The sequence below is a fragment of the Diadema antillarum genome, unplaced genomic scaffold (assembly GCF_040938485.1).
Source record: "Diadema antillarum isolate AM-2024a unplaced genomic scaffold, OU_Dant_1.0 seq00000649_RagTag, whole genome shotgun sequence".
Taxonomy (NCBI): domain Eukaryota; kingdom Metazoa; phylum Echinodermata; class Echinoidea; order Diadematoida; family Diadematidae; genus Diadema; species Diadema antillarum.
Window position 1 is genome coordinate 2,023,383 of NW_027271563.1, and position 18,536 is coordinate 2,041,918.

An 18,536-nucleotide genomic window follows, 5' to 3' on the forward strand; every position below is an offset into this window, starting at 1 on the left:
ACATATACACTGTAGTATTGTACATACCAACACACGTACAGGCTCTCAATGTGTATGTATATGTCGGGAGACACAAACGTATACATTGAAACCCCATTATAAAAAGCTGGCTTATGAGGTACTGAATAGGGTGAATTAGGCAGTCATGATTTTCCATTTCTGTATTTACATTTACATTGTAGCTCGTCTCTCCTTTTTTTTTTATAGTATTTTTTTTTTTTTTTTTTAAGTATGTTTACAAGGTAAATGCAACGGTCTGAATGACTTCATTTGCAATAAGGTTTACGTGTACGTGTAAAACCTGGACCTTTACCCAGTGACTTTGCCTTAGTCTGCCATGCATAGCAGTTCCAGGAGTGACTTTTGTGTGCATGGGGGGGGGGGGGGATGCGTGTCTGGTGATGTGAGTGATGATGATAAGTCTTCTGGATTTGCTCGTCCATTTCTTGTCGTACACTGTAGTTGTTTTGTGTGGGTCATATTTTTAATGTGTTTATCTGAATTCACAATGTTCATGTAAGACTGGTTTGCTCATTTGGTAACTTTACATCACCTTACTTAAAAATACATGTATACACACTACATAGAACTTCACACCAAAATGAAAACAACACATTATGCACACATTACAAACATTCTTTTTTTTATTTTAAAAAAAAGAAAAAAAAAAGCTTATGCAAATGTCTCAAACACGAACATTCTTTATTACAAATTACTGGTACTTGGTGATCAAAACACTTGTTTAAAACTTACACCCAAGTTCATAATATGATGTCTAGAAAAAAAAAAGTCACAATGATATGTGTCCGACAATCATCAAAACTAATGGCCAGTGTAGGTGGCCAATACCTGATTAATACAGTATCAAAACATTACAGGAATACAGCTCCTAACAATACCAAGAGAACATCCTCTGACTGTGTACAGGGAAAATGAGATGCTCAGAAATTCCCTCTGTGATCTTCCAAAATACAATCCCAAAAAGGTTTGGGAGGATTACCAACTGCAATGAGCAACAAATAACCATGTCACATATGACTAAAACGTTAATAAAGTAACAAACTTGCACATGAAGATCAAAATGGCCACTGATTGCCATCTGACACACTGCAGTTGGCATGACTGCACAACAAAAACAAGTTGATTTCTTCGTATCCGGGCACTTACCCCCTGGGCAACTACCCTCCGGATAACTACCACCCGGATAATTACCCCCCAGGTCTATTCCCCCTTAGGGCAACTACCCCCCGGACAATTACCCTCCTAGGGTAATCACCCTCCAGGCCATAACCCCCTAGGACAACTACCACCATGTCATCTACCCTCCTAGGGCAACTACCCCCAAGGGCAATTACCCCTAGGACATCTACCCCCTGGATATCTACCCCCTGGGTAACTACCCCCTGGATGACTACCCCCCGGATAACTACCCCCCAGATAACTACCACCCGGATAACTACCTCCTGGATAACTACCCCCCGGATAACTATCCCCTGGATAACTACTCCCCGGAGAACTACCCCCTGGGTAACTACCCCCCGGATAACTACCCCCAGGATAACTACCACCCGGATAACTACCCCCCGGATAATTACTCCCCGGATAACTACCCCCAGGATAACTACCACCCGGATAATTACTCCCCGGATAACTACCCCCAGGATAACTACCACCCGGATTACTACCCCCCCCCCCCCCATAACCATACCCCGAACCCCCCTCCCCCCCCCCTCCCCCTCCTGATACTTACCTACTGGACAACTCTCCCTCCCCGCCCCCCGAAAGTTACCACCCGTTGTAATTTTCCATAAGTTCATAACACCATATCAGAAAATGCACCTTTCTCTTACACTGTCATCATTTGTGACCCTGCACCTCAAAACAAACAAAAAGTCGCCAGATATGAATTTTTGTAGTTAAGACCATATTCTGAAAGAGCAGACTTTAAGCTTTAAAATGATGTATAACTCAAATCAAATGGACTCTCCTAACCTATCTAAATATTGGAAAGAAAGCACAAACTCAGGAAAAGTGGGAACTGAGAAAAGAGGCTCTGAAGTACAGTGTCTATTCAAGCGCTTAATCTTTACCAAACCGTGCTGGCTGTGCGATGAATGGGACAAAAAACAGGAAGTAAACCACCAGATTTACAACAATGAAGGGATTATCAGATTAAACTGAAATTAAGCTTGCCTCATTAACACATTCTGTCCATAATCAATGCCAATTTTCAAAGCAGTATAGTGCTATCCTTTCAAAAGTTATTAGAGTTGAAAGTGAAGAGTGTGGACAAGGTTTTTCAGAAATGAAAAAGGGATTCTAAAGACACGCCTAATCACACTACTCTACAAAAAATGTTCGAGATAAACTGCTAAGAAAACACACTTTCCTGCCCGTTTTATGATACCAAATTTTAGCATAATGTAAAAGAAGACCCGCTCTTTCAGAAAATATGAAAAAGTCAAGTTCGGCTAGGTTGACCCATTTCACTTATTTTCAGTCCTCACGCAAAATCAGTGTGTGCGACTTTATGTTCGTTTTGAGGTGCACGGTCACATTTACTATTTTGGCTTGTGAGTTTGATTTCACTGCAATTCATATTCCGTTAACATTAGCGAGGGACCCTTTAAGAGGAAATCCAGTTCAAATATAAGTTAGTCTCATTAGAAAGAGTAAAATATTACGAGTTTATTATCTCTTCCCACATCCTTGATATACTAGTTGTTGTGCCCAATAATGCAGTAGGGCAATTCTGAAATGAGTGTTAACGGTATAACACTAAAATAGTTACAAAATTGATGAAACAATACAAAGAAAGCACATTAAGACAGAGACGAAGTACACAAATAATGATACAGTGCACCCCCGTTACAACGAACACGGTTATAACGAAATTTCGTTATAACGAAGCAAAACTTCTGGTCCCAAAATTATCGCCATTAAAGTCTATGTACAAAATTCGCTTATAACGAAGACGGTTATAACAAAATTTTCGTTATCACGAAGTCTTTTCTGAGCGCCACTGACAAAGAAAAACAAAAGAAATGTGCTCCGTTGTAACGAAATGCGCATCGCATTCGAAAATGCATAGCGGAACAAGCATTTTTAAAGCGTCTCTGCATGAGCGAACGCATCATTGAATGTTCACTCCCGTGTATCACGCACAGTTTCCGAGGGGAACGGTGGACAGAGAAAAGCGAGAGGGAAGAGGAAGATGATGGGTCAAAACCAGGGCACGTGAGGCATGAGATATAAGCGCCTCAAAATAAAGAAGTGTTATATGGAGTTGTGGTAAACGATAGACGATTGTGGTTAAAAAAATATTGCAAAAATTTTAACTCATTCTGAAGCGTAACATTGTGTTATGAGTGGTTCACAATCTACAAGCTTTGCTTTTTAGTGGACCTCTCTATTCTTTCTTCCTTTTTTTTTCAACTGAAGCATGACTTTGTATTATTTTTTTGCCAGTATGCGCTCCTATGTTTATTGATACCATTTATTAATTAAGACAAATGTTCTTTGTTTATGATGTATAAAACCTGATCTATCTTGTGTTATGTTTTTGTTGAAATAGAAAAAAAGAAGAAGAATGAAAATAAATGAATTGAAATGAATTGAAAACATTTCTTCAAAATGTCTTTAGTTCAATGGTTAAGGCATTCAAACTTAAAACTTTTTTTTTATACTATACTATCAAGAGAAATCCAAAATTTCGAAACAGTACAAGAAAATACAGATTTAGCGAAAATAGTTTTGGTTAAAGGCATTGACATTTACTGGATTACCGGGTAGGATATGAAGGGACAGCTTCGTTTTTTTTTTTTAACATAGAGTCAAAATACAGAGGGAGAAATTAAGCTTGTACATAAATTATCCTAAATGCAAACGATACAAATCGTAAATCCTTAAGATGTTGTTTTCATAAGATGATGTATCAGTATGGCATCTCCGTGATTCCTGGCAAATAATACAAAGAACTTCGTTTCCTGAAGTAATGATATTCTTTTTATTAAAAGTAAGATTGGGGGGGGGGGGGGTGGGGGCAATGACCCGGGAGGTAGTTACCCAGGGGGTAATTGGCGTGGTGCACTGTCCTGGGGGTAATTTTCCTCTTGATAGTTATAGGGGAGGGGGAGTTGTAGGCCTACTTATCCGGGGTAATCATCCATGGGAAGTTATCGGAGGGGGTAGTTATCGGGTGGAAGTTATCTGGGTCTAGTTTTCGGAGGAGGGTGTAATTAATCTGGGGATAATTATCCTGGTGGTAATTATCTGGGGGGTAGTTATCCGGGGGGTGATTATCCGGGGGGTAATTATCCGGGGGTAATTATCCGGGGGGTAATTATCCGAGGGGTAATTATCCGGGGGGTAGTTATCCGGGGGGTAGTTATCCTGGGGGTAGTTACCCAGGGGGTAGTTCTCCGGGGGGTAGTTACCCAGGGAGTAGTTCTCCGGGGGGTAGTTATCCAGGGGGTAGTTCTCCGGGGGGTAGTTACCCAGGGGGTAGTTTTCCGGGGGGTAGTTATCCAGGGGGTAGTTATCCGAGGGGGTAGTTATCCAGGGGTAGTTATCCGAGGGGTAGTTATCCAGGGGGTAGTTTTCCTAAGGGGGAATTGCCCTAGGGGGTGATTGCCCTAGGAGGGTAGTTGTCCGGGGGGTAGTTGTCCTAGGGGATAATTACCCTGGAGGGTAATTGCCATTGGAGGGTAGTTGTCCGGGGGGGTAGTTGCCCTAGGGGGGAATTGTCCTGGGGGGTAATTATCCGGGTGGTAGTTATCCGGAGGGTGGTTTTCCAGGGGGTGGTGTTCCTAGAACCGATTTCTTGTATAAACAGACAACATACATTACAGAAAAATAACATTCAAGAAAATGAAGATCTACAATCAGGGAAGTGGAAGCCCCCTTGCTACAATAAAGGTGGGGTATATGACCTTTAAATCGGAATGTTCCTCCACCAAGACAAATGGTTCACTGTACATTGCCCTATCACCCTTGACATCTTTGGTACACGATTTCTTGTGTCCACTGCTACAGTGGACTCCTGTTATAACAAAGTCCTCGCGACTGGCAGTTTTCTTCCGTTATATCGAAATTTCATCGTAACTGAACAGTTAAACAATAGAAAACAATAGACCGTTTTCATTATAACGGGAGTGCACTGTATTCAACATTCCAAAAGACAAAAAAATATTGCCATATTGCCAATGTGGCAAAGAATAAGTAAAACCATTTCAAAGTGCATTGACTTTTGACCTCACCAGGAGCAGAAACTTATGTCAGAGACCCAGTGGCGTGGGAATCCATGGATTGGGAAGGCTGGCCCAGCTCGGGTAATTTGAGAATCCTTATAATGAATTGTGTACAACTTTATCACTGATGTACAAGTACACACACAGTCGAAGAATCTTTACTGGAATCGACCGTTACCAATGAGCACACGCCTCCACGCGCGTTAATCGCTGACAGGTGTTATTCGTGGTTTTCGAACGTACCCTGGTGGGCAGAGAATGAAGACTGGTTCAATAAGGACGACCCATGATTCCTCACACTACTGGGTTTTTAAAACCCCCTTTTCCAGTACCCCGCACTGTACATGCAACGACTGCTCTTCATAAGCCATCATCGTTGTTGCTGGCATTGATAAACACACACACACACACACGCAAAAGACATTTGTGGGATTATCACACTTCCAGTACAAGTACAAATTTGCCACTGCTAAACGCACGAACAGTTTTGGCTGAATTACACGTTTATCTTATAGCAAACACCAACTTTTCAACAATATTTGGCAAAAACTGGCAGTGCCTCGGAACGAGTGCTATAACCCCAAACATCTTTGACAGATAAAGTAATCTCATGTTAGCTGCCAAAGTACATAATTCCAGACATGGAACTAGGCTTCACAGAACAGTGATATTGAACACAATAGCATACACAACTAGATATCCAAAATAACTGGGCGTGAAAAATATAATTTCTTGTTTTTTCAATTCTCGTTGAAAAATGGAAATCTTAAGATGTGTGCAGTCATATGAGAGGCTGACACGGCTATGACATCGACATTGCCTCACGTAATTTGCATAAGGGACTGGGAGCAATATCATAATCTCCAGAAAATGTTGAAATTCTCATATGCTAGAGCTTAATTCTACCAACTTAATAACAAAACCTGCAGTTTTGGCTAATTTTACAGTACTCTCTTACTGAAACTGAAAGAGCATGGTGGTGGAAAAAAAAATCGACATAAGAACAGCACTAAAGCTGTCTTGACCCCAAATGGCCTTTGAATTCAATGTACATGTGATGCGCATCAGATGAATAAAGAGAGATGATGACCTTACAGATAATTTGAGGGTTCTTCCATCACAATGGAGAAACAAAGCAAAACATTGACAAGAATCCATGACCACATCAAATAGTCACGTAGCAGTTTCTTGTAGAAAAACTCAACACAGTGTATCACACATTGTTATATCTGACCTCTTTATAGCAAAGTTCTACCGTACCCTGTTTCACCTCAAAATCATATCAAACAATCACAGTAAAACTTGCTGAATGCGTCACCATAAGTTTCTCAGACAGGAACAACATGGATGCAAAAGCTGTGTTGTGAATGTTTACTTGTGATGCCAATTTGAGGAGCAATTACAATACAAATGCACCATGAAAGGATTGGGATATACATCTGTAGACAAATGAGTTGGTATAATGATTGAACTGGATCATCAGGGCACTGAGACTGATTACAAGGAAAACAAAAATAAATAAAAAATGTTCAGCACTCTTTAACGCAATGCCAAGGTCACCATCGTTGTGCGATTACTAAAACTATTCAGTGACTTAGAAACGTGCGTATCCCCAAGTCTAATAAGCCAGGGCAGTAAAGGTGCCTGAACGGTACTGTATGCGATTTGTAAATCACTTCTCGTGTCTGACGTCATGGAAATTTTGTCTGGCATCCTTTTTGGCAGGAAACATCAAAGTCGATCTGCACATTCGAGAAACTGCATCATGAATAAGGCAATCGGCATGTAAATTCAATACTCCTACGCCGTCTAGAAGAAATCCATTTTTGGAGCTGGTTATAGGGAAACTGGTTGCAGCATCATGACGTAATAACTGTGATCCTGTGTCACCTCCTCGTGTCTTCGACGTCGACGTCAACGTCGACCTCGTCGTCGGTGATGTGGCTGCTGTCATCACTCGTCATGAGATCATCCTCCGTAATGAGGGACATGTCGGAGATGTACAGATCCAGTTCGTCTTGGCTGACGTGGCCGTCGCCAGACACAAAACTGGCAAACCTGAGTCATGGAGGCAGGTACCAAAAAATAACAAAACAATCTACAACACAAATAGATTTGAAAACAAAATACATACACCATAAAACATAAAAACTGTACAATATAAGTAAACATACACTTCAACACAAATAGATTTGAAAACAAAATACATAATATTTAACAGTATACAGTGGAAACTCGATATAACGAGATGGTCGGGACCGAGTCATTTTCCTCGTTATAGCCGATATCTCGTTATATCAGTAGGCATAAAAGAAGGCATATCATAAAGACATTAATTTGCACATGTGGGACTATCCATCATATTTCAATCAATACTGATAACTTGATATTGTGTGTGAGGGAATTACTCACCTTTATGGGTAAGAAGATGTTTTTCGCCAAGGAAATCCAATATCAAGAATGTGTTTCTTATTACTTGTAGATGTTTGAATTTGTAAATCTATATAGCTTGCGATTGTATCAAGATCGTCTGTGGATTGGTATGTGGTTATCGTATGGGTGTGTGTGTGTTGTGTGGAAAGCTTGAATATGGTCTGCACAATGCTGTGTGTGTATGTGACACATTCTGTATGGACATTATGACTGCGTGTGTGTGTGAAGATGGGGAATTCCCTACGTAGAAAGCCAATCACAGCATCAGATTGCCTCACACCTGCTAAACGTCATGATGATGTCATGTATGTATATGGCCGTCCCACCACTTTTTCTGCATGTATCAGTGTGCGCGCACACACACACACTTACACGTACAACATGCAGTGCTAGCTGGAGTGCACTGAAGAAAATGATTATGTGTGTAAGACAGTTTTTGGCGCATCGAGCTTTACAATCTCGGAAGATGATAGCACAGGCGAAGTAAAGCTTTACCGAAGGCATTTTGCTTTACCTCGCTATAGCAGGTTTGATTGACTATGTTTTTCTTTGTTTGGAAGTCACAAAATTTATCTCGTTATAGCAGTTATTTCGTTATAGCCGATCTCGCTATAAGAGTAGCATTTTACATAGACTTGTGTGGAAGGAAATTTGGGACCGGGAAAATTTCCTCGTTATAACCGATATCTCGTTATAGCAGTGTTCGTTATACCGAGTTTCCCCTGTACTGTAAAACAAAGTTTTGTGTGCATGAAACTTTTCACAAATTTTGTGAGGAGCAAAGATTTGTAAAGTAAAAATGCAAGTGAAAGCTTTTGTCTACACAAGGCACAGAATGTGAGCGGCACTTAACGAAAGTTTCACGCTGCAAAAATGGATGTCGGCTCCTATTCGTGAAAGTTTCATGACGCGACTGTTTCTGCTTTTACAGTATTCTCTTATTTATCAACACTGTTTAACAGCTATAATGTATTTGCCCTAAAAATGGAGTGGAAACTTCATTTCTTTTATGGCCTTGCTTCAGACTGTTTTCTTGACCCCACTATGAGCACAACCTCTAACACCTCCTCATCTAACCCCCTCACAAACAAACTTCTTGTCAGGGTTAACAAAACTCATTATCACGAAAACAATACAAGTTACAGTCGGTGTATTTTGGAATATCTAACTGTAGTGGTCAGTACCAAAGTAGTCAAGAAGTACTTGTACATGACCACAAGTGACCACAAGAGAAAAGGAAGGAATGGGGTGTGACAGGATGACTTTCCGTACCTCTTTGGGGACTCGAGCCGCGTGACTTCCCTCCAAGCGTTGCACTCGGGGCTGCTGCAGTAACGGCGGAGTTCGTCCAGCGCCTGGCGTGTCTCCTCCTTACCCTGCTCCTCGTACTCCTCCACGCTGAGCAGCCTCGGCTGGGGCCGCGACATCCATATGCTGAAGTTCCTCCTGCAACACAAGGCACAAGATGAAGTCTGTTTGTATGCTTTGTTTGTTGGTTGGTTCATACATTTTGTTTCTCATTCCATATGTTCATAGTTACTCCTCACCTCCAAGATAATGAATGCATTAGGATGAATGTCAATCAAACATGGGGTAATGTGAAACTATAAAACAGACATTATCTTCTAAACTTCTTGCTTGTGAAATATTGCATCCACTGAAGCAAAGTTATCATAAAAAGAAGAGTGTGACAGGAACATACGAGTGTTAGATCCCACAAAAGAGTTATGAATATGACACACACTAGAATTTGTATGTATGCGATCCTCTTTGCAGGAATACACATTTGTATCAGTATCTAATTTCAAGTTCATCCCGAGTGGCCCTTTCTCCTTTTTTGTCTAATTAACAAAACTCCACCTGCCCCCAATAAATTTGGGGTCTTCCCTGTACTTTTTTTTCTCCTTCTCCATACATGTATCTCTTATCTGCTGAGTTATCACTTTTTGCTACATCCACCCCCTTCCAATTACAATACAAACTCTCCAAATCTTGTTACACATGTTTCTACCATCTAAATCTGGCCTGGAAGTGTCCCCAAACATAGCATACACAGAAAAACAATAACAACAACAACAACAACTTCACCAGTTGGGGATGAGTCCCAAGTATACTCGGGCAAGTGTGTATGGGAAATGCATGGTGCAGCAAAATCAGCCCATCCTCAACACGTTAAATTGGGAGAAGACAGCAAACAAACTCTTACAGGGCATCTATTGATCCTGATGGGATCCAGACGTAGACCAGGAGGAGCGTTATGATGGCGATGGAGGCCCCCTCCAGATGCGAGCAGTTGTAGATGCAGACGAGCCCGGCCAGTCGCAGTCCCCACCGCAGCAGGTTCTCTGTGCGCCGGCTGGTGATGGGACCATAGCGGTAGCAGACGGCGAAACTGACCAGCGAGGCCAGGATAACGTATCCAATGATGTATCGCTTGTAGCGTACCGTCAGGAAGTTGTCCACAATCCAGCGGAAGAAGAAGCCCACGAGGGCCCAACCGCCCGCCAGCACTGCTAGCGCTCCGCTTCTCTGCAAAGGGAAGAGTAAAAGCAGCAAAGGCATTTCATGCCATGTTTAAATAGTCATAGTCATGGATATCAGAACAGCATTATCTGTCATCTGTCATCTTTTTCTTTTTAATAATAATGGAGTTTTCTGGTTTCCTATAGCATTAATAGTGCATTTCTAGAGATAATGCACAACATAACTGATTTAAAGGTTCTTGTACCATCTACACACTTGTAACATTTCATTAGGACTGTGTACTAAAAGTTGTGATCCCTATATACATATAATGTCACACCAAGACCATACATACAAGATGTTGCTTCATTCAGTACAAATCATGATGTACAATGTATTATGCATTATGACTATTTGCAGAACGTTTTGATCAACTTAAAGTTAAATTAGTCAGTTTGTGTTAAAAATCCCATTAATGCATTCTGGATATAAGGTCATCACCTAAAGACCATGAAAACTTAGATCAACAGCAACTCATCCCCCCCCCCCCCTCAAAAAAAAAGAAAAAAAGAAGAAAAAAATGGCACTCACTGCATACTAATTTTCTACAAACACTATATCAATGCTAAATGGCAACTTTTCACAGAAAGTTACTACAACTTGGATGCTTGCACAGGTGGACCAAAAGGCACACAAAATTTTAGCCATCAAATTCTGAAGGATTTTGCCACAGAAAATGTCACCATTAAATTTGCACCACTGCATTTCACTGCATATCTTACAATGGAAAATGTTATGATAGAGGTGGTCACATTCACTAAATTTAAACAAACTTTGAAAGAAATTCACAATTAAAAAATGCAATTATTAAGAGAGAAGCAAGAACTTTAAAGATATGTTGCTGATTTAAGAATCATTAATAAAGTTAGCAAGTAGAATAGCACTCTGAGAGAGACTCTGAGAGACTCTCAGACCTCCGCCAAGCACTTACATTCCACTGATGACTTTGCTCTTCCCAAAGAGATTGTTTTCCTCTCCACCACTGGGGAAAGCTCTTTGGGCTCTTCCATAGAGATCAGTGATTTCTACACCCATAGGTATACATGCTGAAAAATCGCCCGATTTCCCAATATAGAAGCCTTTGTTACGTAATGAACCCTCAGCTGCGCGGCGTGCCTCGTCCTAGCAGAAACTAGAGCACGCACTCTAGTGCACGCATGTAAACCTCAAATATGTGCAGCCTGAACCCCCAAGTTCATTGACCCTACCTGCCAAAATATCAAAAATCCTTCATAAATTCCCCCAAAATTCTCAGATCACTACCAAAATTTAATCATCTGTTACTTGTATCATTCTAATCCTTTCCTGCAAGTTTCATCCAAATCCGTTCACTACTTTTTTAGTTATTTTGCACACGGACAAACAGACGAACACACAAACCAACGGTAACAAAAACATAACCTCCTCCCTTGGCGAAGGTAATTATGAGGCTTCTAAAAATTCTGCACCTGGAAAAAAACAATTATGTACACACAACAATGGGCTTAAAATGTAAGAGAATTTTCATTCTACCTTATGAAAATACATATCGTACTAACAATAAATGGTAAAAATATAATCAACATACAACACCAAACTAAAGAAATGTGATTTCTGATATTTTATTGGTTAAAAGTCAAGATAATGTAACATCATATCAGATGTTTCACAGCTCAATTCCTTCCATTTGTGTTGTTGTTTTTTTTATGCCTTTACAGATGTCTGGACCAAACTAGACTCACCTGGGGAATGAATTTACTGAGGACATAGACCAGAACCAAGAGAGAGGCCAGAACTCCAATAGCAACTCCAGAGGAATAGTGAAAGACATAGTTCCTGCAGCAAAGAGAAACACATGTCACAGGGAGCTAAAAGAAAAAAAAAATAGGGGCCACTTGACCCCCTGTAATAGCATTCATACACTAAAAGTCTAAAACTTGACATTTTTTTCTTCAAATTTCAGCACATAAGTACCGGTATAGGCCTTTAAATGAACAGAGTGTATTAACAATGCCATATTTCACACCAAGTGCCTTAGAGCGCATAAAGTGACCACATAGACATCTTCGAGTAGAGTTTTATTCAATCAAAGGGGATGAATAAGTAGAGATCCTGCACTTATTACTGCAACAATATTATTTTGATTAAATCATGAAATGACACCTGAAGATGTCCCTAGTTGTTCACCCCAATATGCCCAAAGAGAATATCAACTTAGTGGGGAAGGTGCCAATAGTGAGTCAATGTATGCATACCTACTTAGTGCCGGTGAGATGAAGTAGAGGATAATTCCAGCGAGAAGTAAGCTCAGATACAGCAGATCAATATCTAGCAGTGAAAAAAAAAGAGAAAAATAGAGCCAAGTTAGCAGATACATTATGTTCCCAGCAAGCACATCTCAGGCCACTGTGGACAAAACGGGTTAGACATGAGACAAATGCAGGGGTCAGAATAGGCACACTTGTCAGGCCATGATTGCCGCAGATTCCAAGCCAGATTTTTAAACTGCTAAAGAATTTGTTGTGGCAGTCACAGCACGAATGAGTTACCCAGCAGGCCAAAGCAACATTTACAAGAATTACATCAACATGCAATCATTACATCACTCATGCTTACTTCAGTGAATTTAAAAAGCAGCCTGCCTGGTTGCACAAATGACCTTTTCCTGCTCATGTTCAAAGTGGAACTGTGATCTGGCCTATTAAGCCAAACTGTGAGAAAAAAAGGACAAATAGCCATAGCACACTTGCAACATACATGTACTATGATGTTCATTCTCCCCAAACTTATGTAACTATTGAGAACTGCAATATCATCTACCATCTCCAGGGAAATACTTTGAACTGTACCTCACAAACTATTTTCATGATAATTTGACAGAATACAAGGAGCCAGCCACATGTCAAAATTAGTCAGTCACAAGACATTTGCACTTTGCACTGTCACACAGACATCTACTGCACTCACTTCTCTGATTGGCGACGAACTCGAAGCCATTCTTGGTCTCTATCCCGATGCACGTCTCCTTGAACGGGGAGAGGCGTTGCCTGGTGGACGCCCAGGGGCTGAGGAACTGGAGCTGTTTGAAGAGGCCTGCCGACTTGCTCGCCTCCTCTACCTTGGAGGCATTGTGCCCCGTGTATATCAGCAGGGTTTCATCTGGGTCAAGGGGCTTCAGTGCAACCTGGAATGACAGCAAAGGGTATCATTTGACATCCAGTTGAAAGAACTTTTTCTCTTCCACTAATCATCTTTGTCTGGTGTGCAGATTACAGTAAAAGTGGATATTTTCACGGCACTGAAATTTTTGCGCATTTCACACAACCAGAAGCTAGCATGGAAATAAAAGCATGTGAATATTTTTGCATGCTAATTGTCAAAGTCAGACTCAAGTTAAATGTTCGCTTCAATTGAAAATAGAGTAAAATCCACTAAAAGGAGTCAGCAAATGTTCTATCAAAATCAGATACATGACAAGAAAGACACAAAGTATCAGTAAAGTTGTATTATCTCTTGCTATGTTGTCTGTCTTCGTTTGGCAATAGGAAGCATTTATGTTCCATTTCCATTTACTGAGCTGCATGAATCTATCACGAACATTGACACCATGGCATTGCAAGTTTACAATGACTTCATTTCAATCATAAATCATTACAGTTAAAGTCATGTAATGTAATTACATTCACTGTGATTTGACTTGGATTCATCTCAGAAGGATGAATGTTTCTTCAACAGGGTTTGCATCCCATCAGCATCCATATTGGAGCTGTTGAAGCTCAGTGGGTAAGGCCATCCAACACAAGGTCCCTGATTCAAGTCCCCTGGCTTGGCTGCAGCAGTTGTACCCCTATGCAAGGATCATTATCCTAATTGCCTAGTCCTTCAGAGGGGACTTGAAAACATCAGTCCTGTAGTTGCTTGCTTATAAGCAGGGCTCGACACTAACTTTCATTCTTTGGAGGTCAGTTTTGGGCCCTTAAAAATCTTTGAATCTTAAATTTTGGTGACCCAAAAGAGAAATGTGATGACCCAAAATGATATCATTTAAAAATTAATTTTGAATATTAGCTACCCAACAGGGCCATCTACAGATAGCCCTTTTGGAAGGTTTGTGGCCCAACATCAATTTTTGGTGGCCCTGTGCCACCAAGTCACTGCTAATGTCGAGCCCAGGACAGTAGACTGACATTACAAATAGGAATATGCTAGAAGTGCAAACAGCCTTGTATCCCTCCCATCACAACTTACCGTCACACTACTGAGAATCTTCAGACCCTGCCATTCCTGTGACCCACAGTGGCAGTAGATGTGCAGCCCTGCCTTGTTTACTGTCAGCTGTTTTCCCCACACAGGAAATGACTCCTTGCAGTCCGTATGTCCGGCAGTTGACCTACATACTGTCCATCCAATCAGGTGAATTGAGAAAAGAAACAAAGGAGACACAAAAATATAATTTCACTGTCCATTCATGGTCACTGTAAACTCATTTAATATCAAGAATTAAATAATAAATAAGCCAAGGGATCATGAAGGAGAACTCACAGAGGTCTCTAGGTTGATGATCTTTTCTTTATACAGTTATCTCAGATTAGAGCTATTTAAAAATTATAAATAACTACTTCCTAAACAAGAAACCCAACTAATAATATTCAATGTCACATAATACACTATGAAGAAGCTTGGAATGCTTTGCAACAAACAAAAAAATCATTTTATGTAGTGAGCAAGAGGCTAGTAGTACACTGTAGTGCACCAAACAATGGGCTCATTCATTCACATCCAATGTCAATGAATGGTACCATAAGAACGTATTTCATGGAACTTTGATGTAGCTCGCAGTTTGTTGGTCCGGTAGGAATTGCGATGTCCAGCTTGGATATGAAACTGCATTCATTAGCTTCTTTCACAAACTGAGACGAGGAAAAGACGCATACCACTTTGGGACCGAATTTTGTAATGTTATATGGTCATGTCCAATCTCAGGACTTCTCTGATGATGGCAGCACACGAAGCCTCTAGTATTAACAATTAAATTATAGACGCTAAGATCTCGATACTGACGATAGGTTCTGAACTATGAATAAATTTTACAATAACATAAATCTTTTCTCACATTTGATTTGGGGTTGACTCGGTCACGACAACAAGCACAAGACGAATGGCTTTCCAGGGGCGGATTCAGGAATTCCATAAAGGGAAGGCACCTTTACAAACTTAAAGGGGGGCGCACACGCCCCCTCCATTTTTTTCTTTTTATTTGATCTTGATCTTGATCTTGATCTTGATCTTGATCTTGATCTTGATGGTGTACGTTGATCAGCCCTGGTAGAGCAACACTCAACTTTGGTTCATAGGTCATGGTAGGAGGGACATTACTCAAAATGTTTGAATAATGTATCTTTAAATGAACGTGGCAGGGGTCGCACTTAACTTTTTTTTTAACTAGCCAGGCAGACTACTTAGAATCAATTTTGACACTGAAGCAATATTTTGGCTAGCCAGACGGACTAGTTACTTCAGAATTTTATGATTTTTAGCTAGTCCGACATGATTTTGGGTGGCCAATGGCCAGCGGACCATCGCCAATTTCGAACCCTGCGTGGATCAGCTATATTGGTTATTGCTTGTGGTAAGGAATTCCAGTATCTGGTGGTTCTTGGGAAGAATGAGTGTAGATGGAGATCAGTTCTGGAAGTAGGGAGCTTGATTTGAAGAGGCTTCCAACTCCTGGTCCTTCTAAGTGGTTCAGGGTTGAATTCACCATGTCTTTCGAAGGGCAAATCAACCAGGCCATAGATTATTTTATGCATGGATATGATACTGTTCATGTGACGCCTATGTTCCAGGGTAGGTAGTTTGATATTCTGGAGCATGGTTGTTTAATACAGAGCTTCCATAATTGTAATTGTTGGTTATGAAACGGGCAGCTTTCCTTTGTATAGCCTCTACTTTTTGGATAAGCCTCAAAGTGTGCGGGTCCCAAACAGGGCTACAGTACTCCAGGTGAGGGCGGACTAAACTCTTATATGCTTGTACTTTGACATTAAGAGGGGCTCTATGGAGGTTACGCCGTAGAAATCCGAGCATACTGCTTGCTTTGTTGGTGATGTTGTCAATATGTGTATTCCATTTTAGATCCGATGACAGGGTTATTCCCAAGTACTTGTGTTGTGACACCTCTGCAAGGCAATGGCCGTAGAGTGTATATGAAGTTGCACCGTCACCGACCATCCATGTTCATGCTGACCATGAAGTTTCTTATGTTTTGACATAAATTTTACCCAAAAAAGGGGGGTGCACGCCCGGTGCGCCTCCCTCTGCTAGCTGCTCTTGATCCACCGCTGCTTTCATTGTAGGGAGTTAACACAGCACAGCTGTTAGTGTTAGTACAACAAATCTGCCAGACTATTGCTATCTCCAAAGTTCGACGAAACATTCATTGAGTTACACCGTCACCGACCATCCATGTTCATGCTGACCAGTGCAGTGGCAGTGCAGTGCAGAGTCTTGCAAGTTGCAGAGATCAGATACTGTGAGCTGACTGACCCACATGCACATAACCATTATGATAACGCATATACGGCCAGATCAGTAGTAGTATATGGTTAGGATTAATTATTTTTCACTTTCACCTAACGGCTAGGCCTGTCATTACCCATTTGGCCATGGCATTTGTGTCAACTTTGTGAATAGACACGAATCAAACTGACCATGCATGTGCTACCACATGAAACCAGAGCATCGGGACTAAGAGAAGTTGTTAGAGCTCCGTAATCATACGACCCTTTTTCTATCAATTTTTGCTACAGTTAGAACTCTCTTCCTGTCATTACTTACCGACTAAAACTGAAGTGACCACAAGAAGTCTCGTAAACATTTCGATCGGCTATGCAAATGTAGTTTTCACGATGACTCTAAATACTAGCAGACAGCTTGGGCTCGAGTGCCTCGCGCTCATCATGGTCAGATCGAAAATCCCCGATTGAAAACCGTTGAAAATTCAACAAGCTTTTGGAGCCATCCATCTAGGTTCCGAAATGGTTTCTTTGAACCGACTGGTAGATCAAGTCTATCAATAGAGTAGAAAAACAGAAAAGGATGAACTCGTAGATGACTCGAGAGATAATGTGAATTTGACTTTGTGGATATTGTTATCCGAAATATCTCTGCTCGGTTTTTGTCGATGTCTTTTATGTTAATGTCTATTTCGGCCATGACCGGGGCTTCAGTACGACATACTAGTATGTCTAACAATAGTAAGATTTGTAAGATTTTATTGACTCTATCGACCCCCTCTCGGGGTATCGATATGAGAGTACAAACATATTTACAATACTAGTATATGAATACAAAAATATAAGTGATAATGTACATGTACACGTGAAAATAACAGATATGAATAAATATGTTTACAAAACAAGGCGTAAAGGACGTTTAACTACTCTACCACTACGTGTACAAACATTCACATCTACTTTACTTTCTACAAAAATACTGTCTTTCTTCTTTGGTATTGAAGAGAACTGAAACATAATAATTCTGACAAATTTGGCTAGTTTTTTCAAATGGCAAGCATTAGTTGAATTGAATAATTTGGCCATATGTGATGCACTTGGTCTACTGGCCGTCAAGCTACTTGGTAAATACAATAATCTCTCTTTGTTGAAAAAGGGACAAACAAAAATATAATAAATTCATCCCCTATATCGTCGGATGAACAGATAGTACAATGCAATTCATCTGTCAAACTTGCATCAAACCTGCCTTATTAACGGGTAATCCATTAGATCTACATCTGAATTTACTTAACGTAATATAATCTTTCTTACACAAGACCTGTAAATACTTCTCTAACATCAAGTTATCCTTAAACATTCTATAATTTGTACAGATTCTATTTGAACATGTTGCTGCTCTCCACTCTTGAATAAACATATCAAAAAGTCTAACTTTTGAGGTGTGTGAAATCCATGCAGCACTAAATCCACCCCCTTGTGCTAACCACACATTCCCTAGCCCTGCATAGTAAAAAGTATTTGCGATAAATAATAACTATTGTATAACAATAATTTATTTTAGAAAGGTTAAATATTTTAAGTTTGGATTTTCATGTCCAAAATTAAATTGAAAATCTGCATGTTATGTTCGTTGATATAATGCACTCATTATAGGTGATGACGCTATAGCACTCCATTAAAAATATACAGGTGATTTGTTTATAAAATACATGAAACTTAAAAATTTATCGTTTGCTATCATTTTGGTGAATCTAAACCATTTAAGTGGGTACAAAATATTATACTGATTTGGAAAAGTATATTTTCCCTCCAGCGGCGTCGATCCGTTATCATA

At 40.4% G+C, this 18,536-nt stretch overlaps 1 protein-coding gene across 1 annotated transcript; it reads right to left on the minus strand.

The window, feature by feature from the left end:
• Window positions 1-7,135: 7,135 nt before the first annotated feature.
• Window positions 7,136-16,748, minus strand: LOC139736481 (nuclear envelope integral membrane protein 1-like). The gene is made up of 8 exons (XM_071647232.1): window positions 16,664-16,748; window positions 14,433-14,581; window positions 13,152-13,368; window positions 12,440-12,512; window positions 11,927-12,020; window positions 9,889-10,211; window positions 8,936-9,128; window positions 7,136-7,312 (listed from the first exon to the last, which is right to left on the minus strand). The coding sequence occupies exons 1-8, from the start codon at window positions 16,746-16,748 to the stop codon at window positions 7,136-7,138; spliced, it is 1,311 nt and encodes a 436-aa protein (XP_071503333.1).
• Between the last annotated feature and the right edge of the window lie 1,788 nt (window positions 16,749-18,536).